Source organism: Vicia villosa, linkage group LG2, assembly GCF_029867415.1.
Source record: "Vicia villosa cultivar HV-30 ecotype Madison, WI linkage group LG2, Vvil1.0, whole genome shotgun sequence".
NCBI classification, from domain to species: Eukaryota; Viridiplantae; Streptophyta; class Magnoliopsida; order Fabales; family Fabaceae; genus Vicia; species Vicia villosa.
In genome coordinates, this window is record NC_081181.1 from 201,947,906 (window position 1) to 201,962,122 (window position 14,217).

General features: G+C 33.8%; 3 protein-coding genes across 4 annotated transcripts; all 3 read right to left on the minus strand.

Annotated features, from left to right (window-relative positions):
• LOC131647964 (cyanidin 3-O-galactoside 2''-O-xylosyltransferase FGGT1-like) lies at window positions 1–1,444 on the minus strand. The gene has a single exon (XM_058917774.1). The coding sequence runs from the start codon at window positions 1,410–1,412 to the stop codon at window positions 36–38; it is 1,377 nt and encodes a 458-aa protein (XP_058773757.1). The 5' UTR covers window positions 1,413–1,444; the 3' UTR covers window positions 1–35.
• Window positions 1,445–2,496: 1,052 nt separating this feature from the next.
• LOC131647963 (homeobox-leucine zipper protein MERISTEM L1-like) lies at window positions 2,497–5,287 on the minus strand. The gene is made up of 7 exons (XM_058917773.1): window positions 4,872–5,287; window positions 4,655–4,756; window positions 4,165–4,365; window positions 3,861–4,032; window positions 3,311–3,588; window positions 3,137–3,232; window positions 2,497–3,042 (listed from the first exon to the last, which is right to left on the minus strand). Exons 1-7 carry the CDS (start codon window positions 5,268–5,270, stop codon window positions 2,572–2,574), a joined length of 1,719 nt encoding a protein of 572 aa, XP_058773756.1. The 5' UTR covers window positions 5,271–5,287; the 3' UTR covers window positions 2,497–2,571.
• A 2,165-nt stretch (window positions 5,288–7,452) lies between these two features.
• Window positions 7,453–14,010, minus strand: LOC131653629 (uncharacterized). Of its 2 annotated transcripts, none has more exons than XM_058923876.1 (4): window positions 12,823–14,010; window positions 8,482–11,610; window positions 8,225–8,343; window positions 7,453–8,152 (listed from the first exon to the last, which is right to left on the minus strand). In XM_058923876.1, exons 1-2 carry the CDS (start codon window positions 12,869–12,871, stop codon window positions 9,113–9,115), a joined length of 2,547 nt encoding a protein of 848 aa, XP_058779859.1. In that variant the 5' UTR covers window positions 12,872–14,010; the 3' UTR covers window positions 7,453–8,152; window positions 8,225–8,343; window positions 8,482–9,112. The 2 variants fall into 2 exon arrangements, with proteins under 2 accessions (XP_058779859.1, XP_058779858.1); XM_058923875.1 differs by having other exon boundaries at window positions 7,454–8,343; window positions 12,823–13,353; window positions 13,841–14,010.
• Between the last annotated feature and the right edge of the window lie 207 nt (window positions 14,011–14,217).

Below are 14,217 nucleotides of genomic sequence, written 5' to 3' on the forward strand. Positions count from 1 at the left end.
TTAACAGCATTCATTATCATTGAAACTGAAAAATGCTAGAGCAAATCATACAGTTTTTGACAGAAACTATCAACACATGAAGATTCTAAATTTTCGCTAAGTAGGAGGTTTCTTATTTTTGCATGATTTGTTCTTACTTCTCTTCCAACCTCATTCTCATCATCCATCACAGTCTTCACAGCTTCACACACACTTTCTTTTGTAAACAATCCATCTTCATCACCTTTCTCAATTTCCACACCAACCTTCAACTTTCTACTCATCACTCTTGCATTCATGATATGATCAGAGCCGGCACGTGGTAACAAAACCAACTGGCACTTGTTAACAAGTCCCTCAGTTATAGAAGCCGCTCCACAGTGTGTTATGAAGCATCCAACAGAAGGGTGTTCCAAAATCAGTTGTTGTTGAATCCAACTTCCATAAACAATTCCTTTTCCTTTAACCCTTTCACTGAATCCTTCAGGTAAAGCTTCTTCAATAGACTCAAATCCATTAGGTGGTTTAAGTGCGGCAAGAAACGGAAAACCTGTTAACTCAAGACCAAGCAACAGCTCTTGAAACTGATTTGGTTCTAACGGTCCTTCACTTCCATATGCACAGAAAACAACAGATTCATGTTTGAATCCCTTAAGCCATGTTTCCCATTTTTCCTCTAGAGTGGTATTTGGTGGCTCAGGTAATAAAGGACCTGAAAGAAGAACAGGTTTTCCAAAAACAGTTTGAAGATAATCAGTATATAAACCATCGATTTCTCTGCAACCTTTGAATGCAACTGCATCCGAAGACTCTGTGCCTATGTCAATGCGATCGTATAATAAAACACCGCTGCCAAATTCTAGCTTCCTTGCTGAAGCTAGGAACCGAAGTTCGAGTGAATGAAACTTTATGCATGAGTCAGGAAACTCTGAAGGTGGTTTCATGAGATCAACTTGAGTTAACTCTTTTCCTCGGCTTTTTCTCGGTATATTTCCAAGGTAAGCGGTTGATATTGGATTCCATATCAAGTATTGAAGACTTTTGATACCATGTTTCTGAGTCAAATTCGGTAACCAATATTGAAAATCAAAGAAAACAATTTGTGGTTTTAGTTCCTCTAGAAGAAGTTCAATTTGTTTATCAGTTCGGTCCATGGCTGTAGCAATAAGAGGGAATAAAGAAAAGGGTACATCTGAAGTTGTTTCTGCATTATGAGGAAGGCCATCAACATGAGGAACATTGAGAGGGAAAAATGTTATAAGATTTGGATAAAGGTTGAGATGAAGTAACTTGTTGAGTGTGTTTTTAGGAATGAAGAATGAGATTCTGTGTCCTCTTTTGGCTAGTTTGTTGGAGAGATGAAGGTATGGAGTTAAGTGCCCCATAGCAAACCATGGAAACATTGCTATGTGCAAAGAAGCTGCTGAATCCATTGTTGCTACTGAATGGAATAAACTAGGGAGACATATATAATACAAGTGGAAGTTAATTAAGTTCAAATTGTGTACATTGTGAAAAAGACAAATTGAATGTTACAAAATATGCCGCCTATTTGATTCCACTACTCAGCTGTTGGCATGCATGAAAATATTCTGAAATTATTATTTATAAATATTTTTTAGAGTATAATTTAAAAAAATTAAGACACCACATTTTTTCTCTTTTATTTAAGTATGTGTTACACCCATAAAAAAGGAAGTAAGATAAAATATTGAACACATTTGCTGGTGCTAGCCTATATAGTGTAGAGTACTATTATAAAAACAAAAACGCAACAATTATATGCTGAGTGGTGGTGACAACTTTCGGTAGAATATATTTTCGTAGACTAGTTTGGTCATTTGGTGGAGTATTAAATGGATATTACATAAAATAAAAAAGCAATTTGAAAACCTTATAAAAAAACAGAAAATCTTATGTCCAGGATTTGTTTGATTAAAAAACTAATTAGTACAACTCTTTTCATTAACTTGTATCAGTATGTCGCTTCTTCACTAAATTTTTTTAATAATCTTCATTTCAAATCCATAAACATGAGAATGGGAGTATAATTAATCAAGAGTTAATTTTATCAACGAAATATTTCTAAATTCAATGTCCTTTTTGGAATTTCGGTTGGGTCGGTCTCCCATTTTTCTCCGACTTATCTGGGTCGTTATCTGGGTCGGTCTCCCATTTTTCTCCGACTTATCGATTTTGATCGGTTGACAATAATTCTAGCAGTATGAGCTCTAACCTGAATCCTATTATGTGGATTTCCATTGCATACAAAACAATTGCAAAGACCCTATATTGTGACTGCATAACAAGTGAGATGCAAATGTAACTAAAATTGTTCTAAGGTCTCAACAAAAATACATAAACCTCAACAATCATAAAATCTGTAACATCTCAACATTTTATTACAAAAATTGTATGACATAACAAAGACAAAACAACATTTTATTCCCTGATTTAAACAAAGGGACAAATATATAAATCCCAACAATCATAAAATCTGTATAAAATCATCTCAATATTTATGATTCTGGTAAAAGAGGAGAAAGAGGAGAAAAGAATGAGACAGAATGTATATAAAGTCTCTACACTGCACTACTTCTTTCCCGCGCCATTTTTCAACTCATCTTGCACCCAATTGTTGAGTTGACTATGACACGATAACGCGTCCTTAATAGCCGTAACAGTTTCTGTAATGATCCCATAGATAGTTTGAACAGATTCAGGAGGGATACTTGTAATAATGCTAGCTTTGTCAATCAGATTAAAAGATATAGTAAGAAGACTTTCGTTACTAGCAGTACTATTTCCCTTATCGCCTTTTTTGGGTAACCCTCCCGGATTATCGCCTTTTTTGGGTAACCCTCCCGGATTATCGCCTTTTTTGGGTAACCCTCCCGGAATTATAGCGAACCCCGAAGGAAATGCAATTACATTGTCCGGGTTGGATCCTTTCGCGAGATGAATCAATGCTGATTCGTCTAGCGGAGCATAAATCACATAGGAAGCTGCTTCGTCTGCGTAACTCTCTTGCAGGTAAAAGATTTCAGTCTTGTCCTCGGAGTTCTATCATTGACAAGTGAAAAAAAGGTTAAATTTTAATGGTAAAGAGCTTCTTCACTTTGTAATTTGAATGGTAAATAAGAGAAATTAAGCTTACACTTGCTCGCAGCAAAGAAACGCGATTCTCTAGATGTTCGCCGACGGTCATGCATGCGAATTGTTGAATTGAAAGGGATTGTGAAAGTATATCCCACTACAAAAAATAATAATAACTAAAATTGTACTAACATTGTGCTATATTGATTGATTTGTTTAGTTTTTTTGGACATACCTTGTTTCTGGATTTCTCGTGGCGAAGGAAGTTGAATAATCGATTCGGGGAGATATTAAGCCAAATAGTAGTACTAAAAACGATCGTTGTTCCAACGGGATTACTTGAAGTACTAGGCATATTATTCGGAATCATAACTCTAATATCGGTTGAACCGGGAAATGGAGCGAGTCGCATCCATGGATTGGTAGTTGTTGCGCTAAGATTTGCGCAAAATTTTCTCATCATTCTATCAGCCAGTTTCAATAAACTAGCCCTTCCCCTTTGAGGTATAAAAACTGTTTGTATCAAAAAAAGAAACTAGTGTAACAAATGAAAGCATGTAACATGATTTGTTAAGTTAAATAAAAAGACTTAAAACAAACATTCTATGATGGTAAAAGTGACACATGTGAGGTGTGACTTTTAATTATATCATTTTTTCAATTCCCAAATTATTATCATCAATGTGTTAGCGTCGTGTCTGGTATAAGTGTTTGTGTCAGTTTTTTATAATTACAAAGTAACTGTTTGGAAGAATCCAACTTCAAAACAAGAAAAATAAACTTACCCTTCCCATCTGAATAAAATTGTGTAGCCTCAAGTGTTTTAGACCAGTCAAAGTGTCGAACAATGGAAGCTAGCCACCGCGTTGCACCAAAAGACAAACCAGAGGTAACTAATGGCTTGAAAAGATCATTCAATTGGCTATGATCAGCTTCCACATGCTCCACCCATGTAACCTAAATTGAATACAACATCAAACCAATTTTTAAGTACTAATAACAAGTATTCAATAGTACTTATGCTTGAACTAAATAAGTATCAATATACTTTGCTTATAATTGAGATTGAAATGAGTATATGTATAGAACCTTAGAGCATCCATTAGGCATTCCTTTGATCAAACAACCGGAAGGTCTTCTTCGAAAATTGTTAGATGGATAAGGGAAAATATCCTCCAAAGATACATCAACAACAACCCAGTCGTTCGGAGAGAATTGTTTGCAGTATCTTGCAAAACAACACTCTCGAGTCGGTACAACAGGACTAGGTAAATGAAATTCCGCATTCAGCTACAATATACAATACAATTAAATTAAATGTGAATATTAACACCTATGTTGAAATCTTCATAAATATCACAAATTATTATATGCTAAGGTATAGACATATAAATGAGTAATTGTTGGAGGAAAATCTCATTGATTGCAACTCAATCCAATAATTGTTGGAGGAAAATCTCATTGATTGCAATGCATTAATTCATAGAATCAAACCATTATGATAAAATCTTTTGATGATATTTAATTTCCTTTATGTAAAACAACAAATACATTCTCAATATCATAGTAAAAAACTTACCACATGCAATTTCCCATCATAGCTTCCTTCTACACTATTCATAAAGCTTCCAAGAATCGTAGCTCTTGAAACAATTTTGTGAAATGTCATCCACCATTGATTCTAATCAATAGCAAAATAAAAAATTTCAAAGAGAGCTACTATCGTTAATTGTTGATTGCACTATACTAAAATCAAAAATAAAAAAATAACATGATTGAAGGAGAAAAAACCCTACCACATTCATAAGTAATTCAACAATGTCTAACGGACCGGCGTTAATCATTGATGTATCTCGGGAAGCTTCCATCCGTAAACCTTGTACGGAATTTTCATTTGACGTTGAATTGATTGGATTTCCGTACAAATCAAAGCTAGGTAAAGCTTGAAATTCTCCGACCTCAGCCAATTTAACAATATCCATTAAAGCCGCATCAACACGGCCAGAATATTTCAAATATTCAATATTGTTAAGAGTTTCGTATCGATCTGGTTTATGTTGATGCCATAAAGGTTTACCTCTAATTCCGATATTGCACAATTCATTCATAGCTGAATTAGCGCGATCGAAGATTTTAATGCTGACGGGCTCGGCGAACATTGAAACGCCGAGAAGAAGATCACTTGCTCGTTGCATGTTGAGTGACAGGGTTTCGGCACAAAGCTCAAAATTCTTAACCCTAAAATTTTGTTTGTATTATATTATAATAAAGTAACAATAGACAATCATTTGATAAATAAATAAAATAAAAAAATACTCAATCTTTTGACCATATACATCATCAGTTTATATATTTAAATAAAGCCAGAAACAGGAATATTGAAGCAGAGGGATTAGGCAGGAAAGGTTTATTAACTAAAAAGTTAAGAAACTATGAGTATTATGGACTTAAAATTTTAACAATTAGTCGAAATTTTGTTTCTTGATGCTGATGATTGGAATAGAAAACTTCTACTATGAAATTTCAGTTAGAGTGTAATGTAACAACTTCATATACTCCCTATTTTGTAGTTGTGACTAGAAATATTCTATTCTAATCTTTAGAATGAAAAACCAGGTTTAAGATTAGGGTTTAGAGGGTAAGTTTATTCTGGTTTAAATGTGGAAAAATAAATATAGATTCTATTTTATTATTATTTAATCATAATAAATATTTTGTGAGATTCTTTTTGCCATGTTTTAAATTGTGAAATTTTTTTAGATCATGTTACGTTCTAAAAACGGCCCTACCTAAAGTCTAAGTCATTATTTTTTTTTAAACTTTTTGGTCCTTATTAATTCAAAAAAAAAAAGGTATAGTTATTATGATTGAAGTGTTTCGTTAGAGGTTTTGATAGTACTAGCTCAATCATTTGACCTACATCAAAATAAAAATAACTGAATCATTTGGCAATGTATATCTGTTCATATATATTTAATTAATTTACTTTAATGAAGGAAAAATTATAGCTGAATATTTGTATTAACATTCAATATAACAACGATTTTTTATAAAGATAAGACTAGACCATATAGTTAAATAACATGCCTCATATATTCATAATATAAAATAAAGTTAAATGAATTTTTGCTATTGATAAAAAAAATCATCTAAAACATTCTTTTATAGTAGTCCTCAAAATTTATGGTGTACAAATCCGATCCAAAAAAAAAAAAAAACAAATTATTCCAAAAAAAAATCAAAATCACAAAGAAAAAATCTAATATTTTCTATTGTTTGGAATCCTTTTCATGAAAATCGTTATATTTGATTATAATTTTGGATTAATTTTTCAAAATCGATACAAATTGAAGAAGACTGAATCCATATATTTTAATATTTATTTGTTTTTATTAGTATGATATATCACATCAATTTATTTTTCTTTAATGTTTAATTTGATTTAGTATTATTTATTACATCAATTTATATTTCTTTAATATTTAATTTGATTTAGTATATTTATTTATTTATTTTTAAATATTTCTTAAACGTAATCTATTGTTTTGTAATTTTAATTTTTAATATATTATATGTGGATATGACTTTAAATTTATTATTTATAGTATTTTATAATATTAATATTAATCAAAAAAGATATAGTTTATAATTTTGCTATCCAAAAATCAATTTAAATTAAATCATCCAAAATTTGATCGAATTGATTTTTTTTTAATTACTCATCAAATCTATTTTGACTCATGGATATTATTTGTTTTATCGAATCCTTACTTAAGTTTTTTTGGCGATAAAGTGACGGTGTGCATAAAATCTATTGGATTAATGGGATAAAGTGTGAGAAATAGGTGGTTTAGGGGAGTGGAGGATAAGACAGTTTAATTTACTTCAGTGAAGATTGCATAATGAACGGGATGATTTCCGATATAAGGTTTTAGTCCTTTAAAAATAACTATTAAAACAAAAATTTAACTTGAAACTTTTATAAAAAAATTCTTTGTAAATTTTTTTTTTATAAAATTATATAATACTATAAAAATTATTTTTTTTAAAAATCAAAACAAACGGTTAGGAGTCTAAGGATCTAAGTATGTGGCGGAGGAGACTGACTTTTCCCTTGAAAGGAGCAGGTGATGGGGGTAGAGTGTTGTTCTTTGTTGGATAATGTTGCAAGATGGGGGTAGAGTGTTGTTCTTTGTTGGATAATGTTGTTTTGCAGGATAATGTTGTTGATCCTAGAGAATGAGCTATAGATTGAGATGCTACTTATTCGGTGAATGGTAGATATCACTAGAAGATTAAATTGATCGTAGCTCATTTCGAACACAAAATCACTGACACTTGAAATATCTCATCAGCAATAAAATTCTTACCAAAAACAAATAAAATTCCTACTAAAGACAATATGGAGCGAAACATTTATTCCTTTAGTGCCAATTTTTTGGCCAAATATAGAGCAGTGTCGTGTAGTGGCATAGGATTCTCAAAACAAAAGCAATTCTAGCACAACAGCCATAGAACCTTTTCTTAAACCCATAGAAGTAAAGGGTTTTCAGCTCATAGCGGAAGGCCCTGGCTCAAAAGGAAGAGTTAGCTTCCGGGAGGAATTTATCCCCCAAAAGGTGCTCAGCACATCTACAGTCCTTTCCACAATCACTCTGCATATCTGGCATAGCATCTCCCGCCCCCCAAAAGCGGGAGCCCGAACTACATTAGCAACGACATCAGCGCTCTTGCCCTTCAATTTTGCGGAGCTCAACCTTTTAATAAGGAGGCTCGAAAGTGCTTTCAACTTTCAGTAAGGAGGCTTATAATTATTTCGCCCTTTCATGCATAATTAGTAGATGATCCATAAATTTTTGTTGAGGAAATTAAAAGAGTAATTTTTTGGTTGATATAATTAACCATAATTTGTAGTGAATCCAAAACATGGGAATTATTATTTGCATAATAGTTAAGAAAATTTTGCTAGCTAATATTACGTACCTAATTAACAATGAAATTTACTACTGCTAGAGACCTTTTCATTAAGTAATATTAGTTTCTCAGCAAGCAGGGACGACCCAACACATCTTGAAGTCTGAAATAAAATTTAAAATTAACAGAGGGCGAGAACATATTAGTTAGGCATAATAGCTGAATGCAGTGTTACTTTTAAGAAGCATTGCGAATGTCATTCGACCAACTCCTCCAGGAACAGGTATAACTGAAGAGGCAACTTTTATGGCTTCTTCATAACAAATATCTCCGAACCCGAGAGCTACTTCGATCCTGTCACGAGAATCACACAAAAGTGCAATGGTTAAACAATCTTCCTATCAAAATATATACGTCAAATATGAAATTCGTTCACCTAAAAGATGGAACAAAAAGTATACAATAACAAGACCTTGAAATAAATCTACTCACATCTACTGGGTTGATTCTAACATCGATAATAATTGCACCCGGTTTTATCCAGCTTCCCCCCTAACCATGTTTGGTTGCCCAACAGCAGAGATGATGATATCTGCTTGTTTTGTGATATCTTCTGGGCTACTTCCTCACATGGCAAGTTGACCAATATTCAATGGGTAAAAAAATCTTACATCTTTCTGATTCTAACTTCAACAACAAAATCATTAGGTTATGGCTTATATAGTTAAAGTTTAGGTAACAGTAAACCAAGCTACTAGCATAAGTTATTGTTGAGGATCAATGAGATAAGGCATAAGAATGTATTTTTTACGTGGAAGGCATTTGTAAGGGTTTAGTCCCTTTTGGAAATACTGAATATAGAGAAAATATTGACAATTGGGGAAATATATCTTTGTATAGAATTCTCTTGAAACAATACAACGGAAATAGAGTGAATACAAATGCAAATTGACAAATTAAAGAAATAGTAGAAAGATAGAAGAAGATTAAGTATAAGACTTAATCATTACTCTCAAGAGAGTACCAAAGAGGAGAGAGGAGTGATTCATCAATTTTCTTCCATACCTTTGATACCAATCAATGCTCCCTTTATAGAAGATTAAGAGAATATTTCTTGTTAGCTCTATTCTCTTAATTGATGGATCAAGTGACACATGTCTCTTTTCTCTAACCATTTTAATGACTCACTTTGATGACATGGCTTTTCTTCAATTTGGATCATAACATTACCACCCCCATTAAAAATCAACCTTGTCCTCAAGGTTGAAGTCATAACAATGCATATAAGTGATAAAAGCATCCTTTCAAGTGACTTCCATGTCAAGTGAATCTTCATAATGAAAATAAAATACCCACCTGGATCCCATTTAGCAATTGTAGCATTAAACAATATATAAAACTTTGGTGCAATTGGCCCTTGTTTAGTCCAAACAATTATTGCCCATGTCACAAAAGTATCGAGTCTTCCGTTGTTTATGACTTTGGGGTATAAGGTTTGAATAACAGCCACACATCCTGCATCTAATGTATATCCCAAATTGCCAAAGCATGTGTCTTTGTAATTCAGTCCATTGATAAGTCTCTCATACAACTTTTCAAAGAAAATAGGTGAAAAAGATAAGACATCATGTGTTGCATGGACATGAGCTAAGCAATTATCATTCTTATTGGCAGCCAATGAACAAAGGTGATCCTTACTAAATAACTCATCATTAGAAACAAACATTACCATTTGGATTGTAGTGATGTCAAGTACAAGAAGTTTGGCTCTTAAACCCAAGACAGTGACCTTCCTCCACCCTTTTTCCTTCTTGGAAACCACACACATATCTTGGAATGTGATTTTAACAACAAGGAAGTGAATATGCATTACTTTGAACTGAACCAATATGTATAGTTCATGGCAAATCCAAAGTCTATATATTATCATAAAATATACAGCAATGACAATTTTTGAGAGATATTTATATGTAAGCCATTTAAACTTTGTAGATTGAAACCAAACATCACAGTTAATGGTAGGAAAAGCACATTGTGAAACAGGATATCCAAATAAACCAACCATTGAAATGGTAGAGAGGTTGAAATTACCATTATTAACAAGCTTATCCAAGCCAAGAAAAACACCAGAAAGTTCTAACTCAGAGCCAGAGCCAATGAAATAGACATAAATTAATTCCTTGCATTCCACTGAGATGCTAAAGTCCATGTTCTTATATCTTGAATGTGCATTGTGATTACCACTAGAATCATCAAAACTTTGTAGTGGCATGGCCTTCCAACCCAAAACTCTATTAAGAGTTAAGTCATACACAACAACCACATTCAACAGAGCAAAATGATGGAAGCTCGATAGTTTGATTAGTTTGACTTCACCAATTCCTTCAACAATTAGAATTGACAACAAATTCCAACCCTTGAGTTTGGTTTGGCAATGAGATGAGTATAATACTAGTAAGAGCTCAATGTGGCAGCAATAGAAAAGACTCACAAAATCATGACAGCTCACGTTACGATTCAGAATCATACCACAAGAACTACAAGCAAAGCTAACCAATAAATCATATGAAAGGGGGAGTGATCTAACAATAGAAATTAAACCAAACTCAAGTCCAAGTCCACGAGATGGAAAACCATTACTATAAACACGATAATTATGAAGCAAATTATTACTTGGAGAATACTGGGAGTCCATATCTATTTGTCCAATGATTTTCATCATACTCAACAAGCTTGTAAAAGTGTCAAAAGAGAAATCAACTGTGAGGGGAATTTTGACAAACAGATGGTGGGCATCAATTAAGGACACAGTATTCTTATAAGCATAAGAAGAACATGTTAACACACAAACACTTGGAATTTGGGGATCAATTATGGGTGTGTTGTGATATTGAGTTCCAATTAAAATCTTCTGCTTAAATTGGAGATAGTGAATAAGGTTGTTTACCTTGGTTGAGGTTAATGAGTTAAGCGGTCTTGTAAAAAGTGAGTGATGTAGCCATGGTGGTGCGAGTGGCGGCGGCAGAATGAAGACTAAGTGCAGGGTAAGCATCACAATGGGACTGAAATTCCTACTAACAATCACCGGTAAAGACCCCGGTCTCTTGCTATCGACTTCGGTTGTTGTCTTCTCCTTGCTATAACAATCGTGTCCGACAATGGAAGGAATAAAACCTTTGATTGTGGAAACCGCATAAAAATTGGAAATCGATGGCTCAATGACTCGATCACTACTCAGGTTAGAAGCATCAACAACTAGTAAGGTTTCACTTAAAGCTTCTGAAAGAGTACTCATCTCAGTAGTCGTGTATGGGGTAGTCAGGATCTCAACATCGAGCAAATCAGAAGCATCGTTCTCTTCTTTCGGTTGGTCGGTCATTCTTGGAAGAATCACCAACGATTGATTCTCTGGAGATTGCAGAAATGAGTCCAAATCACCATTAGAAGCAGAGCTCACTTTAAGTGCAACCAATTGCTCCTCAACGCGGTCCAAACGCAAGGCATTAGTTGTGCGTAACATCTTATACTCAGCATACCGTACATCTTCCTTTTCCATGAATGTTTTCATTGTGGCGTTGAGTCTTTGGATGGCTGCCTCCAAACCATTCAAACAAGTATTATCTGCCATGGTGAGAAATGAAAGCACCAATGTAAGGGTTTAGTCCCTTTTGGAAATACTGAATATAGAGAAAATATTGACAATTGGGGAAATATATCTTTGTATAGAATTCTCTTGAAACAATACAACGGAAATAGAGTGAATACAAATGCAAATTGACAAATTAAAGAAATAGTAGAAAGATAGAAGAAGATTAAGTATAAGACTTAATCATTACTCTCAAGAGAGTACCAAAGAGGAGAGAGGAGTGATTCATCAATTTTCTTCCATACCTTTGATACCAATCAATGCTCCCTTTATAGAAGATTAAGAGAATATTTCTTGTTAGCTCTATTCTCTTAATTGATGGATCAAGTGACACATGTCTCTTTTCTCTAACCATTTTAATGACTCACTTTGATGACATGGCTTTTCTTCAATTTGGATCATAACAGCATTCCTCGCCTTTCAAGTAGATTTTGTCGGGTTGAATTAGACGCAACCAAAATTGTAATACGGTATCAAAGTCTATCCAAAAACAGCTGGGCCACTCATTATCGACCCACTAGGGTCACACTATATGTCTAGTCCAGGGTGTGAACGTGTGTGTCTTGAGAGTACAATATTGAAAGAGATTGCTTAAAAAAGTGTTTTTATATGGGAGACGGAGACATCTGTCACCTTACAAATGTGTTTTGTCGGGTTGATTTAGACCTAACGCAAATTCTAATAGCCGTTTTTCAAATGATCAATGATTGCTGTAAAAATACAAATAAGCTAATTATGGGGTGAATGAGTGTAGTAATATTCTTTCTGAACAAACCTAACAAATACATATACAACGGAAGGAAGCTAAATTGGAATAGACCATGTTTCCCGGCATTCATTCTTCACTGCATTTACGTATTCGGTATAATCGGGATTGTTAGATCAATATCAGACGGTTCAAATTTTAAATCAATATTTTTTAGTTTTAAAATATATTAAAAACTACATTAAATCTAAAGCGTCTAATCTTGATCCAACGACTGCGGATGGACGGAATCCGTGAATTTGGCCAAATAGTAACAGCTGGGAATCTATTTTCAATTGGTACCACTCAAGATTAGCAAAACTACTAGCAACTACACCACATATGCAATCTACCAGAGAACAAAGGAGAGAGAAAAAATTATAACTATAACTATATCTAACAGCTCCAAAAAGGAAATGAAGTTAGAGGTCTCGAAACATACAGATGGTAAAGGCAGCTGAACAAGAATCCCATGAACCGAAGGATATCATTGTAGCCTAAAATATACTTCAAAACTGCCTCTTCTGTGGAATTTTTTGGCAAATTGATTTCAAAAGAATTTATTCCAACAGATTCACAAGCCCCCTTCTTGTTGGCACATAAGTTGCAAAGTCCTTTCTGATCTCCAACAAGGATAACAACTAACCAGAGTCGTCTTGAGTTTTTGAGGCTTTTGTAAATTGGCCAAGGTCCAATCATGACAAAACAATTAGAGCTCCTATTTAACCATTTTTTAACAATAACAAAGATCTTATGAGGCCTTTTTTAAGTACGGTTTAACCATGACAAATTTTAGGCTTATAGAGTAGCCTGTGTTATGCATGCCTTCAAAGACGGCTCTGCAGCTGATCCTTAGATTACACCCAGGGCTTCTTTCATCTTGGAGACTTCATAGCTACTATCTCATCTCTAATTTGCTTTGCCTCTGATTTTCCATCAATCACCTTAGCAGTATACTCGGTGGCACTATCCGCTGCGTACAGTCAATACAGAAACATATAATCATAGGTAACAAAACCTTTTCCTAGTCAATAGTATGCAGAGAAAAAATGCATAAGTATGAACATGAAATGTAAATACAGGCACTTAAAAAGACTGATATAGGGGCTAAGGCTAACTCATGAACCTACAATATCAAACTAAGAAGCGATTACAACCAGTTAACAATACTCTAATGGCTAAAAGAACAAAATAACCTTTCAAGAAAGTAATAATCCCTTTCATCCATAACTAATATTAATTGTTGACTCCTACTGCTTAAGAATGTCTAAAAGTAGGGACAAATTATCATAGTATTAAATCTAATAGGAAGTTCATTCAGACAATCAGACAAACAACAATTTAAGGCAACACCAACCAACCACAGTCACAGTGACATAGATGCATGCAGCATCTCAAAAACTCATCAAAGCACTCATAATCTATGACTCAGAAAGCTATATATTAGTAAAAATAAGTACAAGAAAACCATGAAGTAATCCAAACTGTCTACACGCTTGGCTTTGTTGTGCAATGTTGATAGGTGGCAGAGAAGCGATCGCGGCGGTGCGGAGCAGAACTGCCTATAGCCACTAAGGGGGTGCAGGTGCGGCGCGTGTGGTTTGCTAAGAAGGAGACAAACTCCGGCCCCATAAAGCCTAAACTTAATTAAATACGTTGGTTTTTGACCATCTTAGACTTAAAAAGATAAAAAATAAAATCACCACATTTTTTTTTTTTGGATATTTTTGGAGATCTATTTTTAAATTTATTAAATTTATTATTTTTTTAAGCGAAAAATGGGTATTTTCGGAGTTGCATTTCCAAAATATCTTAATATTTGATTTTGGAATTTTTT

What these genes read in the sequence shown, in the direction of transcription:
- LOC131647964 (XM_058917774.1), bottom strand. Translation starts at nt 1,412, where the DNA reads ATGGATTCAGCAGCTTCTTTGCACATAGCAATGTTTCCATGGTTTGCT.
- LOC131647963 (XM_058917773.1), bottom strand. Translation starts at nt 5,270, where the DNA reads ATGCAACGAGCAAGTGATCTTCTTCTCGGCGTTTCAATGTTCGCCGAG. An exon ending in TGCCTAATGGATGCTCTAAG is followed by an intron (nt 4,033 to 4,164) that starts GTTCTATACATA and finishes TATTCAATTTAG; the next exon opens with GTTACATGGGTGGAGCATGT. An exon ending in ACGAGAAATCCAGAAACAAG is followed by an intron (nt 3,233 to 3,310) that starts GTATGTCCAAAA and finishes TATTTTTTGTAG; the next exon opens with TGGGATATACTTTCACAATC.
- LOC131653629 (XM_058923876.1), bottom strand. Translation starts at nt 12,871, where the DNA reads ATGATATCCTTCGGTTCATGGGATTCTTGTTCAGCTGCCTTTACCATC. An exon ending in TTCAGCTGCCTTTACCATCT is followed by an intron (nt 11,611 to 12,822) that starts GTATGTTTCGAG and finishes TCACCATGGCAG; the next exon opens with ATAATACTTGTTTGAATGGT.